General features: G+C 41.8%; 1 protein-coding gene across 1 annotated transcript in view; it reads left to right on the top strand.

Moving 5' to 3' along the window:
• LOC137784593 (solute carrier family 45 member 4) overlaps positions 1-16,756 on the top strand; it is a 40,655-nt gene extending 23,899 nt beyond the window's left edge. Inside the window, exons 4-16 of the mRNA XM_068575386.1 lie at positions 3,975-4,163; positions 7,642-7,821; positions 7,983-8,173; positions 8,305-8,491; positions 8,768-9,223; positions 9,579-9,844; positions 9,966-10,127; positions 10,371-10,470; positions 10,858-10,938; positions 11,031-11,161; positions 11,312-11,380; positions 11,490-11,644; positions 11,969-16,756. Of these exons, the coding sequence (XP_068431487.1) occupies positions 3,975-4,163; positions 7,642-7,821; positions 7,983-8,173; positions 8,305-8,491; positions 8,768-9,223; positions 9,579-9,844; positions 9,966-10,127; positions 10,371-10,470; positions 10,858-10,938; positions 11,031-11,161; positions 11,312-11,380; positions 11,490-11,644; positions 11,969-12,158 (2,357 nt within the window). The 3' untranslated portion in view covers positions 12,159-16,756. The remainder of the gene's footprint in view (positions 1-3,974; positions 4,164-7,641; positions 7,822-7,982; positions 8,174-8,304; positions 8,492-8,767; positions 9,224-9,578; positions 9,845-9,965; positions 10,128-10,370; positions 10,471-10,857; positions 10,939-11,030; positions 11,162-11,311; positions 11,381-11,489; positions 11,645-11,968) is intronic.
• The last annotated feature ends 237 nt before the right edge of the window (positions 16,757-16,993 follow it).

The following is a 16,993-nucleotide window of genomic DNA, read 5'->3' as shown; positions in this document are numbered from 1 at the left end:
ATTTTACGTCCGTAAATGGGTGTATTTCTGAGTGCAGGCACAACGTGGAGAAACACACATGAAGTCTACGCAGGAGTTGGTATGAATGGGTAGTCTGTACTAAGTTACAATGAGCTCCATATTTTGTGTGTGTGTGTGTGTGTGTGTGTGTGTGTGTGTGTGTGTGTGTGTGTGTGTGTGTGCGTGTGTGCGTGTACCCGAGGAGGAAATGTCCATAGTAAAATGAGCACTTTGATGATAGATGGAGCAGATTGTACATTTTTCTTTCCCACGATCAATCAACAACAATCATTGCCGTCTGCCGGCTTGAATATGAACTTTTTCCATCACTCTCTCCATCTTTCCGGCTTTCTACCTCTCTTTTCTCTATGTTTCCACCCTCTTTATCTCACCTGATCCCCTCCCTATTTTAACATTGCTTTCATCCCAGTCCTTTCTCACACTCTCTCTTTACTCGACTCATTTCTTTTCCCCTCTTTCTGAAATACTTCCTGAGTCGTGATTCTCTCAGTATTGTTCCATATCAGTGTGTGTGTGTGTGTGTGTGTGTGTGTGTGTGTGTGTGTGTGTGTGTGTGTGTGTGTGTGTGTGTGTGTGTGTGTGTGTGTGTGTGTGTGTGTATGTACCTACAGTACTAGTGTGTGGGAACTCAGCTGTTATGGTAGGTGCATTTGTTTGTGTGTGTCTTTGTGTGGGAACAGAGACATGTCTTCATTTACTTGCTGTGTTTTTTCTGTGTGTGTGTGTGTGTGTGTGTGTGTGTGTTGGACTGTTAAATAAGGACCAGTTTTCCTGTTTTTGATGTTGACAAACTTACAGGCAGACTGATTCTTATCTTCTGCTTTGTCTCCTGTTTTATGGCGTTGCCTCTGTGTGCGTTTATGCAGGTATTGTGTGTGTGCCTGTTGTATGTGAAGGCTGTATGTGTGCATACTGTTTTAATGTTCCGGTTACGTTCGCGTATAGCTTGATGTGTGTGTGCTACAGACAGCAAGTGGGAATAACAATAAATACAGAGAAACAAAGTTTTCCTTGGTTTGCACACACCTCACAACAGGAAGCCCTGTGTGAATGACACGGCCATATTAGGAGCCAGGAAGTGAAGGTGATGGAGTCTCGGTGGTGACAGGGTTCCAAAGACGTGGTCACCACAGAGACAGGGGTCAAGCCGTGTTTATGGCCCGCTCGTGAGAAACACAAAGGTCGACAGTTGTACAGGACCTGTAAAGTGAGGAGGAGCGCCAATGTGGCACAATAGATGCACAGCATGCATCATGTTGTGGCTCTCTCATCACATTTAGCCTTTACGTTTGACAGTCAGACATCATTTAAACAGATGGGGGAAATATCAAGATACTGTATAGCTGGTAGTTACAGAATCTGTTCTTTGGAAATCCTTTTGTTGAGATTGGGGCTCAGTGTCACAGACTGCGAGAGGTCAACAGCCCATAATTCTGGTCATTGAGAAACAGGTGATTTATCAACAGCAAAGAAAATCGAAAAAAAACAACATCAAAATGATGATTGCAGCATGAAGAGTTTTTACAATACAGCAGCATTTTGCAAACAAACCAACTTCGTTCCTTCAAAATGCTGACAACAGCTTCAACAGCATCGCACATAGACACCCACTGTCTTGAGCCATGCAATATTTCCCTGAATTTACCAACCAAATGAACGCATCATACTGGATTTGCTGCCTCAGTCAGTGGGTAAACTATCCATAGTCACACCTCAGACACTATATTCAGAAATGTCTTTTTGCCATCTTTCCAGCTCTTTTGTTCACTGAGGAATATTATAGCGACCCTCTTTGAATGGTGCACTTCCTTTTGCTTTTTACACAGAGTAAACACAAACACACACACATACCCTTTAAGAAATGAGCGCCCTTTTACCACTGTTTAATTATGGTAATTTCTAAATGCCAAGACATTTTTGTTTGAGGCATTCTCCAACCTCTTACATGTGTTCAAAGATGTATTTCCCAAACCTTAAGCAGAGCTATTAATCATTATTTGGCCAACTTAGGCTGCCGTACTTTCAAACTGCAGGCGAAGAGATTATCAAGAGTGGGACGAACTCCATGAGAAGAAGTTTTCAGTCTCTCTTGTCTCCAAACAAAAGGGATAGTGTGAGGGCCAAATGGCATTATTGAGCCAGAGTAAGCAGTGAGACAGTGATGAAGTCCTGATTAAATTATATGTGAATTCAGTTGACTTCACTCTGCTCGGAGACTGTCTGTCTCCTCCTCATCTTCATCTTCTTCCGCTGCTTCCAAGCAGCGCAATTAAATCATGTGTCCAATGGCAGAGTCGAATGTAATTGTGTTATTTTGATGGCCTGTCCGTGTAATGACTCAGGGATACCTGGTTTCTTTCTGCAAGGATTGTTTTTTAATTTATTGATATGTAATCAAACGGAGGCTGTTAGTAACACACTTTAGAAATACCAAAAATATTATTTTTAGTCAGCCAAAGAGAGGTAGAGAGGCCCCTGTGGACAAAAGTGGTGAGGACCACCACTTTGTTGTATGGTACCACAGGGAATCAAACCTGATGACAGGCATCAGGAATATATAATAAAATATATAATATTGTCCATCTTGAATTAGTTTACTGTAACAGCTGTACATCTACAAACCACAATACTTGACTCTGATTGGCTGACGACACCTTTGTCATTCAAACAAGGCAAACCTGCTTATGTTGGGAAGTTGGAAAGTATCTTTAAAAGTAGATGGTACTAGAAATGTGTCCTATTTTTAATCATTTCATACGCTCATGTACTATATAGTCCTGCTTTGCAACCTCCATATTTTCTACCAGTTTCTTTAATATTATTTCCTGAAAAAAAAGATTATGCTTCAAAACAAATACATAATGTTCATAAATTACATTAACATGCCTGTGTTTTAAAATAAACATAATATAACTGACGCACTTATGATCCCAGGTGTGGGCGTGTGCATGTGTTAATAGGCTTACACTGACAGAAACCTTCATCAGAACTGGTTTTGTTGATGACAGGTTTGTGTGTGCAGGGACTTGTCTGACAATATTCAAAGTTGTTAAAAGATGTTTATGGAAGAGTATTCCCTTCGTATTGTTGCATTCTGTGTGTTTACAGCTAAATGTACAAAGCTATTTTAACCAACCTAATTTGAGATCCTTTCATGCAACGCACGTGTGTGTGTGTGTGTGTGTGTGTGTGTGTGTGTGTGTGTGTGTGTGTGTGTGTGTGTGTGTGTGTGTGTGTGTGTGTGTGTGTGTGTGTGTGTGTGTGTGTGTGTGTGTGTGTGTAACCTGGTGTCTGGCAATGGAAAGTTGAGTTACAAAACAATGAAATATGTGCTCAGTAACAAAATGACATGAACCTAACAGTCTAGGTTACGGTCAAGTTAAATCCATTGAATTCAGAAAGTGGATTTTAAATACAAAATATTCAACAAAGCCTTGAGAGGTATTTTTCAAGCTGTATTTGTTTGTTTCCTTTTCGCCAGCATGACTTTCCATACCATTTTATGAGGTTAATACATTTAAATCAAGTCTATTTAAGTACCAGTATTAAGAAATGACAGGAAAATTACAACAAGAACAAATATTATTTACCTTTCAAAAGACGCAGCCCACATTTATGTAGTTGTTTCATGCATTTAGGAACTCATGAACAGACTAATCCTGATGGACAAACTGCTGAAACAATCGAGTTTAAAAAAAAAAAAAAAGTTTTGCATGAATCAAATGAATAGCCTTGTTTTTGTTATACAGTATACAAATAATCGGTTTATTTCAAACCAATCAAAATATACACAATGCCTCTCACTCCAAGATGCTACTTTTGCACCCCCTGGCGGATGCTAGAAAAACTCCATGGTCAAATCAGTTTATTGGTTATCTTTGATTATCTGTCTCAATGTAGATGATAATCAACTGTCATCACTGTCCATAACTCAAATCCGTGTCTGTGTGCAGGTCTTCCAGAGCAGTACTACAGTCTGACGTGGTTCCTCAGTCCGGTCCTCGGCCTCATGTTCACTCCTCTGATCGGCTCGGCCAGCGACCGCTGCACTCTGCGATGGGGCAGGAGGAGGCCGTTCATCCTGGCCCTCTGTATCGGGACACTGATCGGAGTGGCTCTGTTTCTGAATGGATCGCTGATTGGTGAGTGTTTATTGTTCAATCATTATATTCTGTGTGTGAATGGAAACGGAGAGAGGGCCCATCAGTCATCAATTCATTTCTGCTCCCCGGGCCCTTTGATTAGCTGCAAACATCCTGTTAGTTAAAGAAACTAGTGTGTCCATAGTGTGTTTAGAAGGTGCTGTTTGCAGTTCGTCCCTATCACACAAAACTCAGAGCAAACGGGTGAGCAACAAGCAACAACAGACAGATTTAATCACGCGGAAGACAAATTTATAAACCACAGAAACATGCCCTAAAAATGCAGAGGTTTGCTTTATGCCATCTGCTGAACACTGTTATCTAAACCACTTGAGACTTTCACAACCTCATTGGGGAATTAACCTTTGGCAATCCAGACACTGTTGTTTTTACCCATCATGCACTAGTGCTACAGAGGAACTAAAAGAACAGGACAGCTTCTTTCAGCATCACTTGCCGAAAGCTTTTCCCACTGGGTCGTGTCCTCGTTCAGAGACTGGTTAAGTTACTTTTAGTCTAACCCTCAGCTTATTGCGTCAGCTACATGTCAAGGACACATACAACCAATCCAATCAATCAAATTGATCAGTTGTCAATCATGCCTTATAGCTATTGATCTCTGGGTCAACTACATCACTATAATTCTGGTTGTCATGTCATTAACCACATATGTATACACACACACACACACACACACACACACGCACACACACACACACACACACACACACACACACACACAGGTTTACTACAGCAGTGTAAGGTTTGTGTCATTAGCGTATCGTCGAATGTATTGATGTCGACAAACAGTTGTTTAAGCTGAATGGTGTTGCAGTCACTTGCTTTTTTCAAACGTCACATTTTTATCATCAAAACCTTCTGGTTCACATTTAAAAATGTTATTACACAAGAACATATTGTGAGAAAAAAGATGAAGAATAACCACTGACCACTAACCACAGACTACTGACTTTATAGTATTGACCTGTAAGCTTTGGTGCAGTTATTTATTTCAGTCTCATGGCATAAAGACAGACCCACACTGGAGGTGAAGACAATGCTCTCCATTGTATTGCATGAAGGTGCCGCCTTGCTTAAATGTCTGCTCTCAGACAACAGAAAAATGCATTCAAGCTGCTGTGTGGCGGGATGCACTACAAACAGGGTAAAGAACCCATAACTAAGTTTTTATACGCTACCAAATCAAAAAACTAAGCATTAAGAAGTGAGGCATCAGCAGAATGGGAACCCTGTGGGATCCTGACACTCTGTCTACACGTGCAGCAAGCGACGCGTTCTTGTTTCTGCAAAAGCCCTAATGTGAGCCGACTACAGCAGCTTGCTAATACATAGCTAAACATTAGCTTTCATCAGAGTTGTAGTCATCAGCTGCATCCCTGGTAGACGTAGGGTGCTACGGTAATCCTTTGACATGCTGAAACCTGATGTTATCAGCTCGCCACAGGCATGTTATTGGCGTTACAGCCCTTGGTTGTGTGTATTCTCTGCTGGTACGATTGTGTAGTTAGCGAACGATGTTTTTGTCTCTGAATGTAACTTGTGCATCAAACCAGGCAAAAGAAAGTCAACCACGTGTGACTTTAATAGAGTACACATTATTATGGATTAATTGGTGAACAGCACGCTCAATAATCAGAGCCCATGTGGTGTTAATTGTAGGGAATGCGCGATGTATTAGTGGCAGATCTATCATCTTGGATGACTCTAATTTTTTGGATCATTTCATTTGAGATGATAATTACGTCTTAAAATGTGGAGCCTTTTTTTTTTAATAGCAAAATGAATAAACTTGGCAAGTGTCACAGGCAATTGCTTCGCGGCCTGTTCGCAGTTTTAAGAGAGAAAAACACTGTGAAGAATGTTGTTCTAATAAGGTGTTTTTGCAATAGCAGGTCTAATGTTATTGGTCACCGCCTTCGTATTTCCCACAACACTCATTTATTGTTATTGGTCTCGAAAATCCCATATTGGTGCGTTCAACCCACATAAGATATATTTTTTCAAATGTGGACCAAATGGGTGAAAACATGTACAGAGCAACACGAGACGACTTTAAATGTCTGCAAATAGAGCGAAGTGAAATGAATTGTCAACAGAGTTATAAATAACAAGAACGAGAGCTTTGTGAACTGTTTTCTGTCAGCAGATTCTATTCTGTTCTACCTCCATTCTTCTGCACAGAGGTTGGCACTCGGGTCGTTTTAGGGCGCCCGAGTGTGTGTGAGTGTGTGAGAGCACCTTGCCAGCGGGGTTGACATGGGAAAAGACCAGTAACCTGTATGGGAAAAATGAGAGATAGTGATGTAAGAGAGAGAAGGTGTATGTTCCCATGGTCATGTATATTTGAATGTGTGTTAACATCACATTGTGACATGGGAACACTGTAGTAAACCGTGTGTGTGTGTGTGTGTGTGTGTGTGTGTGTGTGTGTGTGTGTGTGTGTTGACATGGGAACACAGGAGCAGGCAGTTCACAGGGAAATGCTTCCTGTTTGCTTCCCTCTTTCCACCAATTACAATTTACTTCCTGTCTGTCTGCCTGGCACTAGTCTAGTGAGTAGTGCCGCTCCATTGTCCCTCACATACACACATGCACCTACACACGTATACACACACATACACACACACTGCTGTTACTTCTATGAATGTTTGTTTCCCTGAAGTTAATGGAAGTCGTGCTGCGTCATACACACATACACACACACACACACACGCACACGCACGCACACACAAACACACACACACACACACTCTCTCTCTCTCTCTCTCTCTCTCTCTCTCTCTCTCTCTCTCTCTCTCTCTCTCTCTCTCGTTCACTCACACACATGTACATGATCCTGTGTTAATGAATCCATATTATTTCACACTCTCATACACATACACACATTGAGCAGCTCGAGGGCGGGACTGTGTTTCACATTCAATGAGACACACAAGGTCACACTCATCATGCAAAGCAGTATGGGAAATGTGCAGTGACCCCTTTGTGTATGTGGTTGTGGTGGTGTGCAGCATTAATCCATGTAATATTCCATATGTGTGATATTTCCTACCTTGTAAAGTTCAAATGTACATGTTTGTAGATTTTTGTTTGCGGAAATCCTGATTTATATTCAATTTCTGTAGATATTTATTTGCCTTTTTTTTTTAAACAATCATTTTATCATATTTACTAAGTTCCTACTTGGTGACAAGTAGGAACAGATATCTTAAAATCTGGACGAATAAATAAGATTTTCTACACTGTCAGTGGTCAAATTTATGGTTAAACATGATAACTACTAACGTACTAAAAAAAAGCTCTTCTATTCATCTCTTCTGCCTTATTTTAATCCACATCTCCTTCTGTTACCTGTTCAACAATCAAACAGTTTGTATTGTTGGTTAGTTCACTGCATAATGACAAGAAACCCATGTTTTACAATTAAAACCGTCTTACCCATGTCTTTCTCCATTAGGACTGTCGATGGGTGACGAGCAGGGGAGACAACCAATAGGGATTGTTCTTACTGTGCTGGGGGTGGTAGTGTTGGACTTCAGTGCAGACGCAACGGAGGGACCAATCAGAGCGTACCTGCTAGACGTGGCGAACTCGGAGGAACAAGACATGGCGCTGAACATCCACGCTGCCTCAGCAGGTATACCACTGACTTCTGACACACATGATTGTAATATGGCAATGGTAGGTGTAATGCACTTAAAAATACTTTGCAATAAGCGTGGTCCTGCCAACAATTAGGCACAATCTTTTTCTCCTTATGTCTCGTTTGTACGTCTAAATTTTGGTCCATGTGTGCAGGTCTCGGTGGTGCGGTCGGCTACGCCCTCGGCGGTTTGGACTGGACGCACACCTTCTTGGGAAAAGCCTTCAAGTCCCAGGAGCAGATCCTGTTCTTCTTTGCTGCAATCCTCTTCTCCGTCTCTGTGGTGTTGCATCTGTTCAGCATCGATGAGCAGCGCTATTTGACCCAACATGACAGACTGGATCAGGTACTGTGTGTGTGTGTGTGTGTGTGTGTGTGTGTGTGTGTGTGTGTGTGTGTGTGTGTGTGTGTTTTCGCAATCTAAAATGAAATAGTAGTTTTAAAAAAAACAACCCTTTGTTTTTCTGTCCTCACCAGGAGAGTCCGGATCGCACCAAACTACAAGCATCCACTAATGACAGGACCGGACATCTCGCCCCCAAGCTTGAATTGATTGGCGAGAATGAGACGATGGACAGCTACGACCTCTATGACCCCTATGGAGACAACCTGTCGGAGCATGGGGATTTGGACATGGACTTCCGAGACATGGAGCTTGTGAGAAGTAAGCTCATAGAGCCTTGTTCATATTTAAAGGTAGAAAGTTTGATTTCATAATCAAACAGAAACAGTCTCTGTCCTGTGTATATATGTGTGTGTGTGTGTGTGTGTGTGTGTGTGTGTGTGTGTTTGTGTGTGTGTGTGTATATATATATATTTTATAGATAGATAGATAGATAGATAGATAGATTCTGTACATGCAAGTGGATCGAGGGATACATGCAAGGGTGTCTGTTAGGTCAATATTTCCTAACTAATCTCCTCTTTCTTCTGTCTCCAGGTAAAAGTGACAGTGTTCTCGCCATGGCAGACGCCACTCTTGACCACCTGGACCACGATGCGTTGTATCTGTGCCACTTAGAGCCGTCCATCTTTGCTGACCGACTCTCACCCTATCACGGGTCGCCTCCTGCGACCGGTAACTTGTTCAAACTCAACCACAGCACTCCGCCACTCCGGTTTGGCAACATCAGACGCAGCAGCAGTGCAGGAAGTCAGGACCTGCTCCAAACCAACAATCACCGTACGAAAACCACCAGTCCTAGATTTTCCCGCCTTTCAGCTTTCTTACAGGAGATGGAAAATGACGACGGTCAGGAGGCGCTTCTGAACAACCAGCTCAACGAGCAGCGGACACTGAACGGGCGGCTGTTAGCCGGTGTGACGAACCCTGAAGCAGCCAACACCAACGGGCTGAGCTCTAAAGGACAGGCACACCGTGCTGGACTGGTCAAAGGTTGGTATTTTCATGTTGTGTTTCATTTTCACAATTCTAGATTCAATGTGTGGGGGTCGGGGGGTAAAAAATACTATTCATTCAATTTGAATTATTAATGAGTTATCCAATCTTTTGATTGTTATTTCAAGTGATGTGATAGAAAACGATTTTTGTAATTTTTGGGGGGACTTTGTATTGAATCTTGATGATTACAACAATTTATTTTAAATCATTAATTCACCTTTTATGGTGGCAGCATTACTGAGAATTGAGGTTAGATCCATTGACACAATGTAAAAAAAATATTTTTTTTGCTACCCTTATTGTCTTCTAATAATAATAAACCATCGCTTGATGTTGTCTCTTATCCCAGCTGCCAGTACTGGAGCCCCCATGCGGCAGTCGCGTCACCGTCACATCTTCTACCGCCAGCCGTCCTGCACCTTCTCCTACTACGGTCGAGTGGGGAGCCACCGCTACCGGCAGGCCAACGCCGCTTATCTCATCAAGCCCTCTCGCAGCATGAACGACTTGTGCGAAGTGGAAGCCAGACACAGAAGGAGGCACAGACAGAGAAACAGACAGCGCAGCGGAAACACAAACTCCTCCAGTGGGGATACAGAGAGCGAAGAGGGAGAGGTGAGAAGGAAATTACCAACCGTGACATCTCTCAAACTCCCGCATTTCTTTCTGATATGTTTCAGAAAGTGTGTCTTTTTGGGTGGGTACTGTCTGACCTGGTTTCCTCTCCTGTCTTTAGGTTGAGACCACAGTGCGGCTGCTGTGGCTCTCCATGCTGAAGATGCCTCCAGAGCTGCTGCGACTTTGCGCCTGTCACCTGCTCACCTGGTTCTCCATCATCGCTGAGGCCGTCTTCTTCACTGACTTCATGGGTCAAGTCATCTACCATGGAGATCCTACCGTACGTGAAACAGCAGCTAAACACACACACACACACACACACACACACACACACACATACACACTACACTGACCATACTTTACATACACAAAAATATAGATCATTTTCTTTTTGTCTCTTACTCTGATAATGTCACATGGCATGTCGTGCTGCTACAACAGGTTCAAGATGAACTAAAAGTGTGTCTCCATCTAGTTAATCCACAGCTCAGTTAAAAACTAAGCCTGTTTCTCTCTCCTTCAGGCTCCTCTTAACTCTACTTTGCTGGAGGATTATCACAAAGGAGTTCAGATGGGTTGTTGGGGGCTGGTTATATATGCCATGACTGCTGCTACATGCTCAGGTAACACAAGCACACAGGAACGCACACAGTCTCATGCACATTCAACTGTCTTAAAGGAACAGTGTGTAGGATTTAGTGGTAACTAGTAGTGAGGTTGCAGATCAACTCTTCCTCCCGAAGTGTATGCTAGAGTCTACGGTGGTCTTTAGTCTGTTCTGAGCTGCTGTAGAAACATGGCGGACTCCATGAAGAGGAGCGCTTCGTATGTAGATATAAATGTCTCATTCTATGCGAAACATACACAATGACTCTACTACTTATGTGATAATTATTTGTCTATTTCTGCCCATAAATCCCACTTAATCCTACTCACTGTTCCTTTAACTTGGCTGTAAAAAGCTCTTTTATTTTTGTCTCGACATTAAACTAACCAGTCACCTTCTCCAGCTATCCTTCAGAAGTACCTTGACAACTTTGACCTGAGCATCAAGGTCATCTACATCATGGGAACGCTTGCATTTTCCATAGGTATGAACCGCAGTACAGTGACAAAATAAAACAAAATAAATGAGTGAGCACCTGATAAATAACTTTTCTTTTCTCTTTATTCCCCTCCTCAGGAACAGCCGTTATGGCAATCTTCCCTAACGTGTATGTTTCCATGGTGATGATCAGCACCATGGGCATAATCTCCATGAGCATCTCCTATTGTCCGTACGCTCTGCTGGGACAATATCACGAAATGAAAGGGGTACAGACATATTCAACTTGAAAATCCTTGTTTGTTTGTTTCTATATTAACCTGCCAAGCGACTACATATCATCCTGTATTACTGTATGGGAAAAGCTATTTTTCTAATATCTGGCTTTCATTAACTGTAACTGTGTCTGCCTCTTGCAGTACATCACGCACAGTCCTGGTAACTCCCGTAGAGGCTTTGGCATCGACTGTGCTATCTTATCCTGCCAGGTGAGTGATATTGTCGAAATGAAATCTTTGTGGCGTAGTCTTTTATGTGTGTGTAGTAACAGTACACAAAAAAAACTGTGTTGTCATTTAATCCTTTGCCATTTTGCAGGTGTACATCAGTCAGATCTTGGTGGCCTCAGCTCTGGGTGCTGTAGTCGAGGCTGTCGGTAGCGTTCGTGTCATTCCCATGGTGGCCTCTGGGGGCTCGCTCCTCGGGTTCTTCACCGCCTTCTTCCTGGTCATTTACCCGTCTCCAAACAACGGGTGAGTTCTGGTCTTTTGCTGTCTTTGAAGGAATAGTTAGACATGTTTGGAAATACACTTTTTGACTTGCCAAGTGTTAGAAACCACTCTCATGTCATTATGATAATTATGAAGCAGTAGCTGGTTAGCTTAGCTTAGCACAAGACTGGAAACAGTTTGCCTGGCTGTTAGAAGGTAATGCAATCAGCACCTTCAAAGATCAGTTGTTGTAGTTATGCTTAGTTAAGCTAAGAAAGCAATGATGCATATTACCCAGATTGTCAAACTGTTCATTAAGCCCCAACACACAGTCCTAACAGATGTGATTTTAATTATGATTGACAGGGATGGGGAATCAGCCAAAGCTTCGAAACGGTCCTTGTCAAAACTGGAAAATCACAACGGCAACAAAGGAGCTATAACAGTGGTGACAGAAAAACCCAGCTTCCTGAAACTCAACAAGAAGGGCAAGGCCACCACCACCACCAGCACCACCACCGCTTCCTGTCACACGGAGAACGAGTCAGCTCTGTGATTGGCTGGCTTAAGTCCACAGACACATTGCTGCAGAAACAACAAAATTCACGAAAAAGATTGCTGATGGGAAGACTTGAGGATATTGCCGTCCACAACATGCTGCAAGAGAGAGGAGGGCAGTTGGCGTGCGTTTGGTCCACTCTTTAACGTCTCTACTGGCTTTGGCCGGCCTTTTCTTGATTGCTGAAGAAAACAACTAAATTTGACATGGGACCGGAGTCACACCAGTCCAACAACGCATTCTGGTCCCGGCCGTCACAGAAATTCTTTACTTAGCCCTCATAAATATTTGTCTGAGCCATCAGGGTTGTCCAGATGGGGTTTTAATGAGAGGTTGTCTCTCAGGGCCAGACAGGAACATTCAGGGGACTTGCACATGTACACACACGCACACAGACACACACATACACACACACACACACACACACACACACACACACACACACACGCACACACACGCACACACACCTCTTCATCTGTTGTCAACACAATCGAACGAACGCATGAATAATGAACGTTGTTGATGAATATTAGTCCTTGAAGCTGCAATCATTAACAAATGCTGAAAATTGTTCTTCCTCGCTGTGGAATCGGCTTGATCGAGTCTGCTATGACGATGCAGACGAGATCGACAAGAGTGTGTGAGTGTGTGTCTGCTGAAGTTTTCACCAAAATATACCCAATAACATGTTCGGATTTGCAGGACTTTTTTCAGCATTCTGCGACAGTAGCTTTAAGACTCTAGGGACTTCTGCAAATGGCATTTCTGAAACTAAGAGCCCGAACGAAACCTGCTTCTTGGTTCTTGAAAAATGACTCTTTAATCACCAGATTGATTGCAAGTGTGTGTGTGTGTTTTTGCCCTCTTCCGGGAGTGCAAAAGTCTTTAATATAGCCTTCACTCCAGGGCAAAGCGGACGTCAGGCCCTGCTCAGAAGTGGCCTGTATATTAAAGGTCAAGAATACAGATGTGTGTTAAGTGAAATTCCATGAAAAAAAAGAAGTGTAGATGCAATATGTGCAGTATACAGGGCATTACGATCCCAAATATTATTGTCATGATTTATTGAGGGCCCAGATGATGCTTCTGTTTGTTTTGAATAGTCTTTTGACCTCCATGCTGCAGGATAGAGGAGCAGAGGAGATAAACCAAACACCAGAGAAGAAGAGGAGAGAGATGTGGAGCTGCTCTCTCTCTCTCTCTCTCTCTCTCTCTCTCTCTCTCTCTCTCTCTCTCTTGCTTGATTTTTTATTTTATTCTGTTAGCACAATGTTTGTCACTAACTGCACATTAGCTGAGCCATTGGTTGAAATCGTGTAAAATAGCATTTAGTAAGGAAATGCTTATTTTGAAGTACTCTTGGATGCATTTGAGCTCCTGTGTTCTCGTGGATCTAGTAACTCTACCAGAAATCGCCGGAGTCTGGAGTTGGACACAATAATATTAGAATGGGTCTGGGATATATTAAAAGAAAAAATATGAAATGGAAGAGAAGCAACATTAGTCCTTCTAGTTCAGGCTTGATATGTGAATCTCGGTAAAGGATTTCTGCTTCTGGTCTAGGTGTCTTGGTTCCACTGTACAGGGCCAAATATAAGTATATTATAGTATTTAAGATAACATATGTGTGTTGTATGCTGAATGGGTATTTAGAAAAGGATAGAGGGGTGACTGGAGGACAGGAGGAATGTGAAATGATTCAGCTAACAGACATGAAAGTGCTATCAATCTTCCCATCTGTGTATTCCCGAAAGGCCAAACTGTTCTTTTAAATGTTTGAACTCAAGCAACATTTTTATATTCAAAGATTTGGAAAGACGTGTAGTAACTTGATCCAAAATAAGACAATGGAGGAAGATTTACCATTTTTCACAGAATTGAGTAAAATCAAATTTCTTTGTGAAAACTAAAACTTTACATATAGTGGACTTGAAATTATCCACCTTTGCCTCCTGAAAAACTGCAGAATATCAACAATCATACAGAGAAGGTGAGAGTACTTCATTAAAAAGTTTGCAAGTTGTATCAATCATAACTAAACTGAACTTGTATTAATGCTGAATGATGTTGATTGTAGACCAATAAGGTATATAATCTTTGAATGTTTTAACAGCTGACAATGCTGGACGTTTGAAAACAAAAGTTATACTGTAGTAAGAAAGACAAACGAAAGATGTAATATGTTATCGTGTCTTGTTTTCTGACAAATCCGATCTTTTGTTGCAATAATAGCGTCTGTTGGTCAGCGGGGAGGAGCGCTGTGTGAGGTGCTGAAACCCTGCATCTGTCAGGGGGAAAGGCTGGGGATCTGGGTCAGTTGTCCTTTTAGCTCAATCAGCTGAAACGTGCAAATTGAAAGGAATCGAAATGTAAATTGCAGTGACTTCATTTCCTGATGGAAGAACATTTTATTTTGATGTGAATTAGAACATTTAACAGAGAAGCGTTTTTATATATTTGGTTTGAGAAGATAATTCACTCACCGATGATGTGGTTATTATACTTGTTTCACTCGGATGGGTGCTGGTGCAGAGTTTAATCCTGTTTCTAACGGAACAGATTCCTTCCATACTTTCAGGTACATTCATTCAGTCCCAGAGCAGAGAGAGAGGGAGAGAGGGAGGGAGAGATGGAGGGAGAGAGAGAGAAGGAGAGAGAGAGAGATTTGCTTCCTGGTTCGACCCTGCTCTGGCTGTGGTGCTGGGACAAAAAAAAAGCAGGGATGAGATGTCAAAAGACGATGGGATACAGATGCTAGAGTTTTTTTCATGGCTTCTGTAACCACTAGGGCAATAAAATAGTCTGGATTAAATAATGGACACAATGTCAGTTCAATTAAGATTAAAAAAAGTTTAAAAAAAAAAGCTTTGGGCTTGGAAGTTGTGCATGTGATAACAGCAATATGCATGTGTAGAACACCAAAGTATGACTCTGTACAAATCACTCAAGCTCTTTGTTGTCCTAACAGGTCAGGGATGTATTTTCTAATGCATGGCTGGATGTTTGTGTCTTTTTTTGTTCAAACTTACATGTGTAAAGAAGAACCAACATGTACTATTTAAGCTGAAACATGTGCTCGGTCCGGGTCAGTACACGCTCAACAAGCATGTGATTTTCTAAAGTTTTTGCACATTTATGAGTAAAGTTTGAGACGGCACACATCTCGTTTCTTTGGACTGAAGACAAGATTTGTGTCGTCTTCCTGCAACACTCCTTGTTAAAAGTGTCGGTGAAAAACTCTAGGCCTCAAATACTTGAAGTGCAACTTGAGTGTTTCTTTTTCAATACAGTGGGAAGTCTTTTTTTTCTCCTTTATTTTTTAATGTCCCAAGCTTTTTATTTGCCGCAGACTCTGGAATGTTCAGACAGCAGCATGGCCTGCTGGGAGATTGAGTTCTTACCTTTTGATTCCAGCTTGTGACTTAAATGTTTAAAACAAGGTTAACGAATGTGAGGTGATTTCAGAAGAAATCATTTTTGTTTGGATGTTCGACAAGCCTGAGATTGCACAGAACTTGCACATAATGAGTTAAGAAAAAAAACTAAAAACAGTAGAAGTGTGTCGCAAAAGGAAGAAAGAAAAACTGTTATTTATGTTTTAGAGCTTTCGTGTCCGTAAAGACACATTTCACTTAGTTTCCTAAATCAGTTAAAGCTATTCTAATTGCTGTTATGGGAGATGTTACAGAAGACTGGTGGTGCGCGTCTGAGAGCGTGCATGTGAGAGCGTGCGAGAGCGTACGTGTGAGTATGTGTGTGTGTGTGGGTGAGAACGTGTGTGTGAGAGCGTGTGTAGGTGTGTGTGCGTGCACGTGTTTCTAGTCGTCTCACAGCTGCTCACATGTAAAGCTAGAGGCGGGACTTTGTTAAAAATGTCATCTCAGTGTTAGTTTTGGGTTCATGTTCTCTGTTCTTTGCGATCACCTGGTTTACGCTTAACTCTGGAATCAATGGCTGCAATACCTGAGGTTATTTACGAGTCTTTATTTTCTCTGTTCTGGGGTTTTAACTCAACTAGAAAATGTATTTTTTATTTTATCTTCAGGCACAGCCACACATCAGAGTTTGGCCTTTGCACTTTTTCAGTGGCAGCCATGTTGGCTCCACGGTCCTGATCATTGAATGAATGTGGCGGCGTGGTGACACTGCTTCATGTTCGCAGCCAGCAGCTGTCAGCGACAGCAGCAGCGTGGCGGCCATGCAGTTAGTCCAACCTGGCCAGACTCAGTGTGTGTGAGTGTGTGAGTGTGTGGCTCTGCCTCTGGTAAACTGTAATGACCGAGGAGAGAGATGCCTATATACTTTGATCCTCACAGAGATTAAATCAAGAAGAATACTTAAAGAATGGGAAAGCAAGTATGCGCAGTGTACTATATATAATATGCCTTGTTATTTGAAAAAATAAGATGTAAATATACATATTTCTCTTTTAGTTTCTTCTTTTTTTTGCTGCTATAAAAAAGATGATTATTTTTGTTAGTAGTTTTGTTTTCTATATAAAGACTGTATATATCTCTATGTTCTGTAAATAAGCTTGAGCCTTCACATGTAGGACTCTGGATGAACACTGTATGGAACGCACCTTTAAAATCTGTTCAGAATTAAACCAAAAAGGACTCCTGTCATTATTTAAGATGTCAAACCCATCAAAGTACTTTCTGCTGATGTCTGCTTTATCTGACTCATCTGCTCGCTCAGAGAACAATCAGAGTTTTAGGATTGAACGCTCACCTCATGTTATTACAAGCTACAGATGAAATACATGTATTTTAGAAGACAATAGTGAAGCAAACATTACATTACATTTAGATGAACAGTGTTGTCCCAAAAAT

The sequence above is a fragment of the Clinocottus analis genome, unplaced genomic scaffold (genome assembly GCF_023055335.1).
Source record: "Clinocottus analis isolate CAN_PGR_092001 unplaced genomic scaffold, fCliAna1.0.p SCAF_14, whole genome shotgun sequence".
Taxonomy (NCBI): domain Eukaryota; kingdom Metazoa; phylum Chordata; class Actinopteri; order Perciformes; family Cottidae; genus Clinocottus; species Clinocottus analis.
This window is presented reverse-complemented; position numbering and strand designations above follow the sequence as displayed.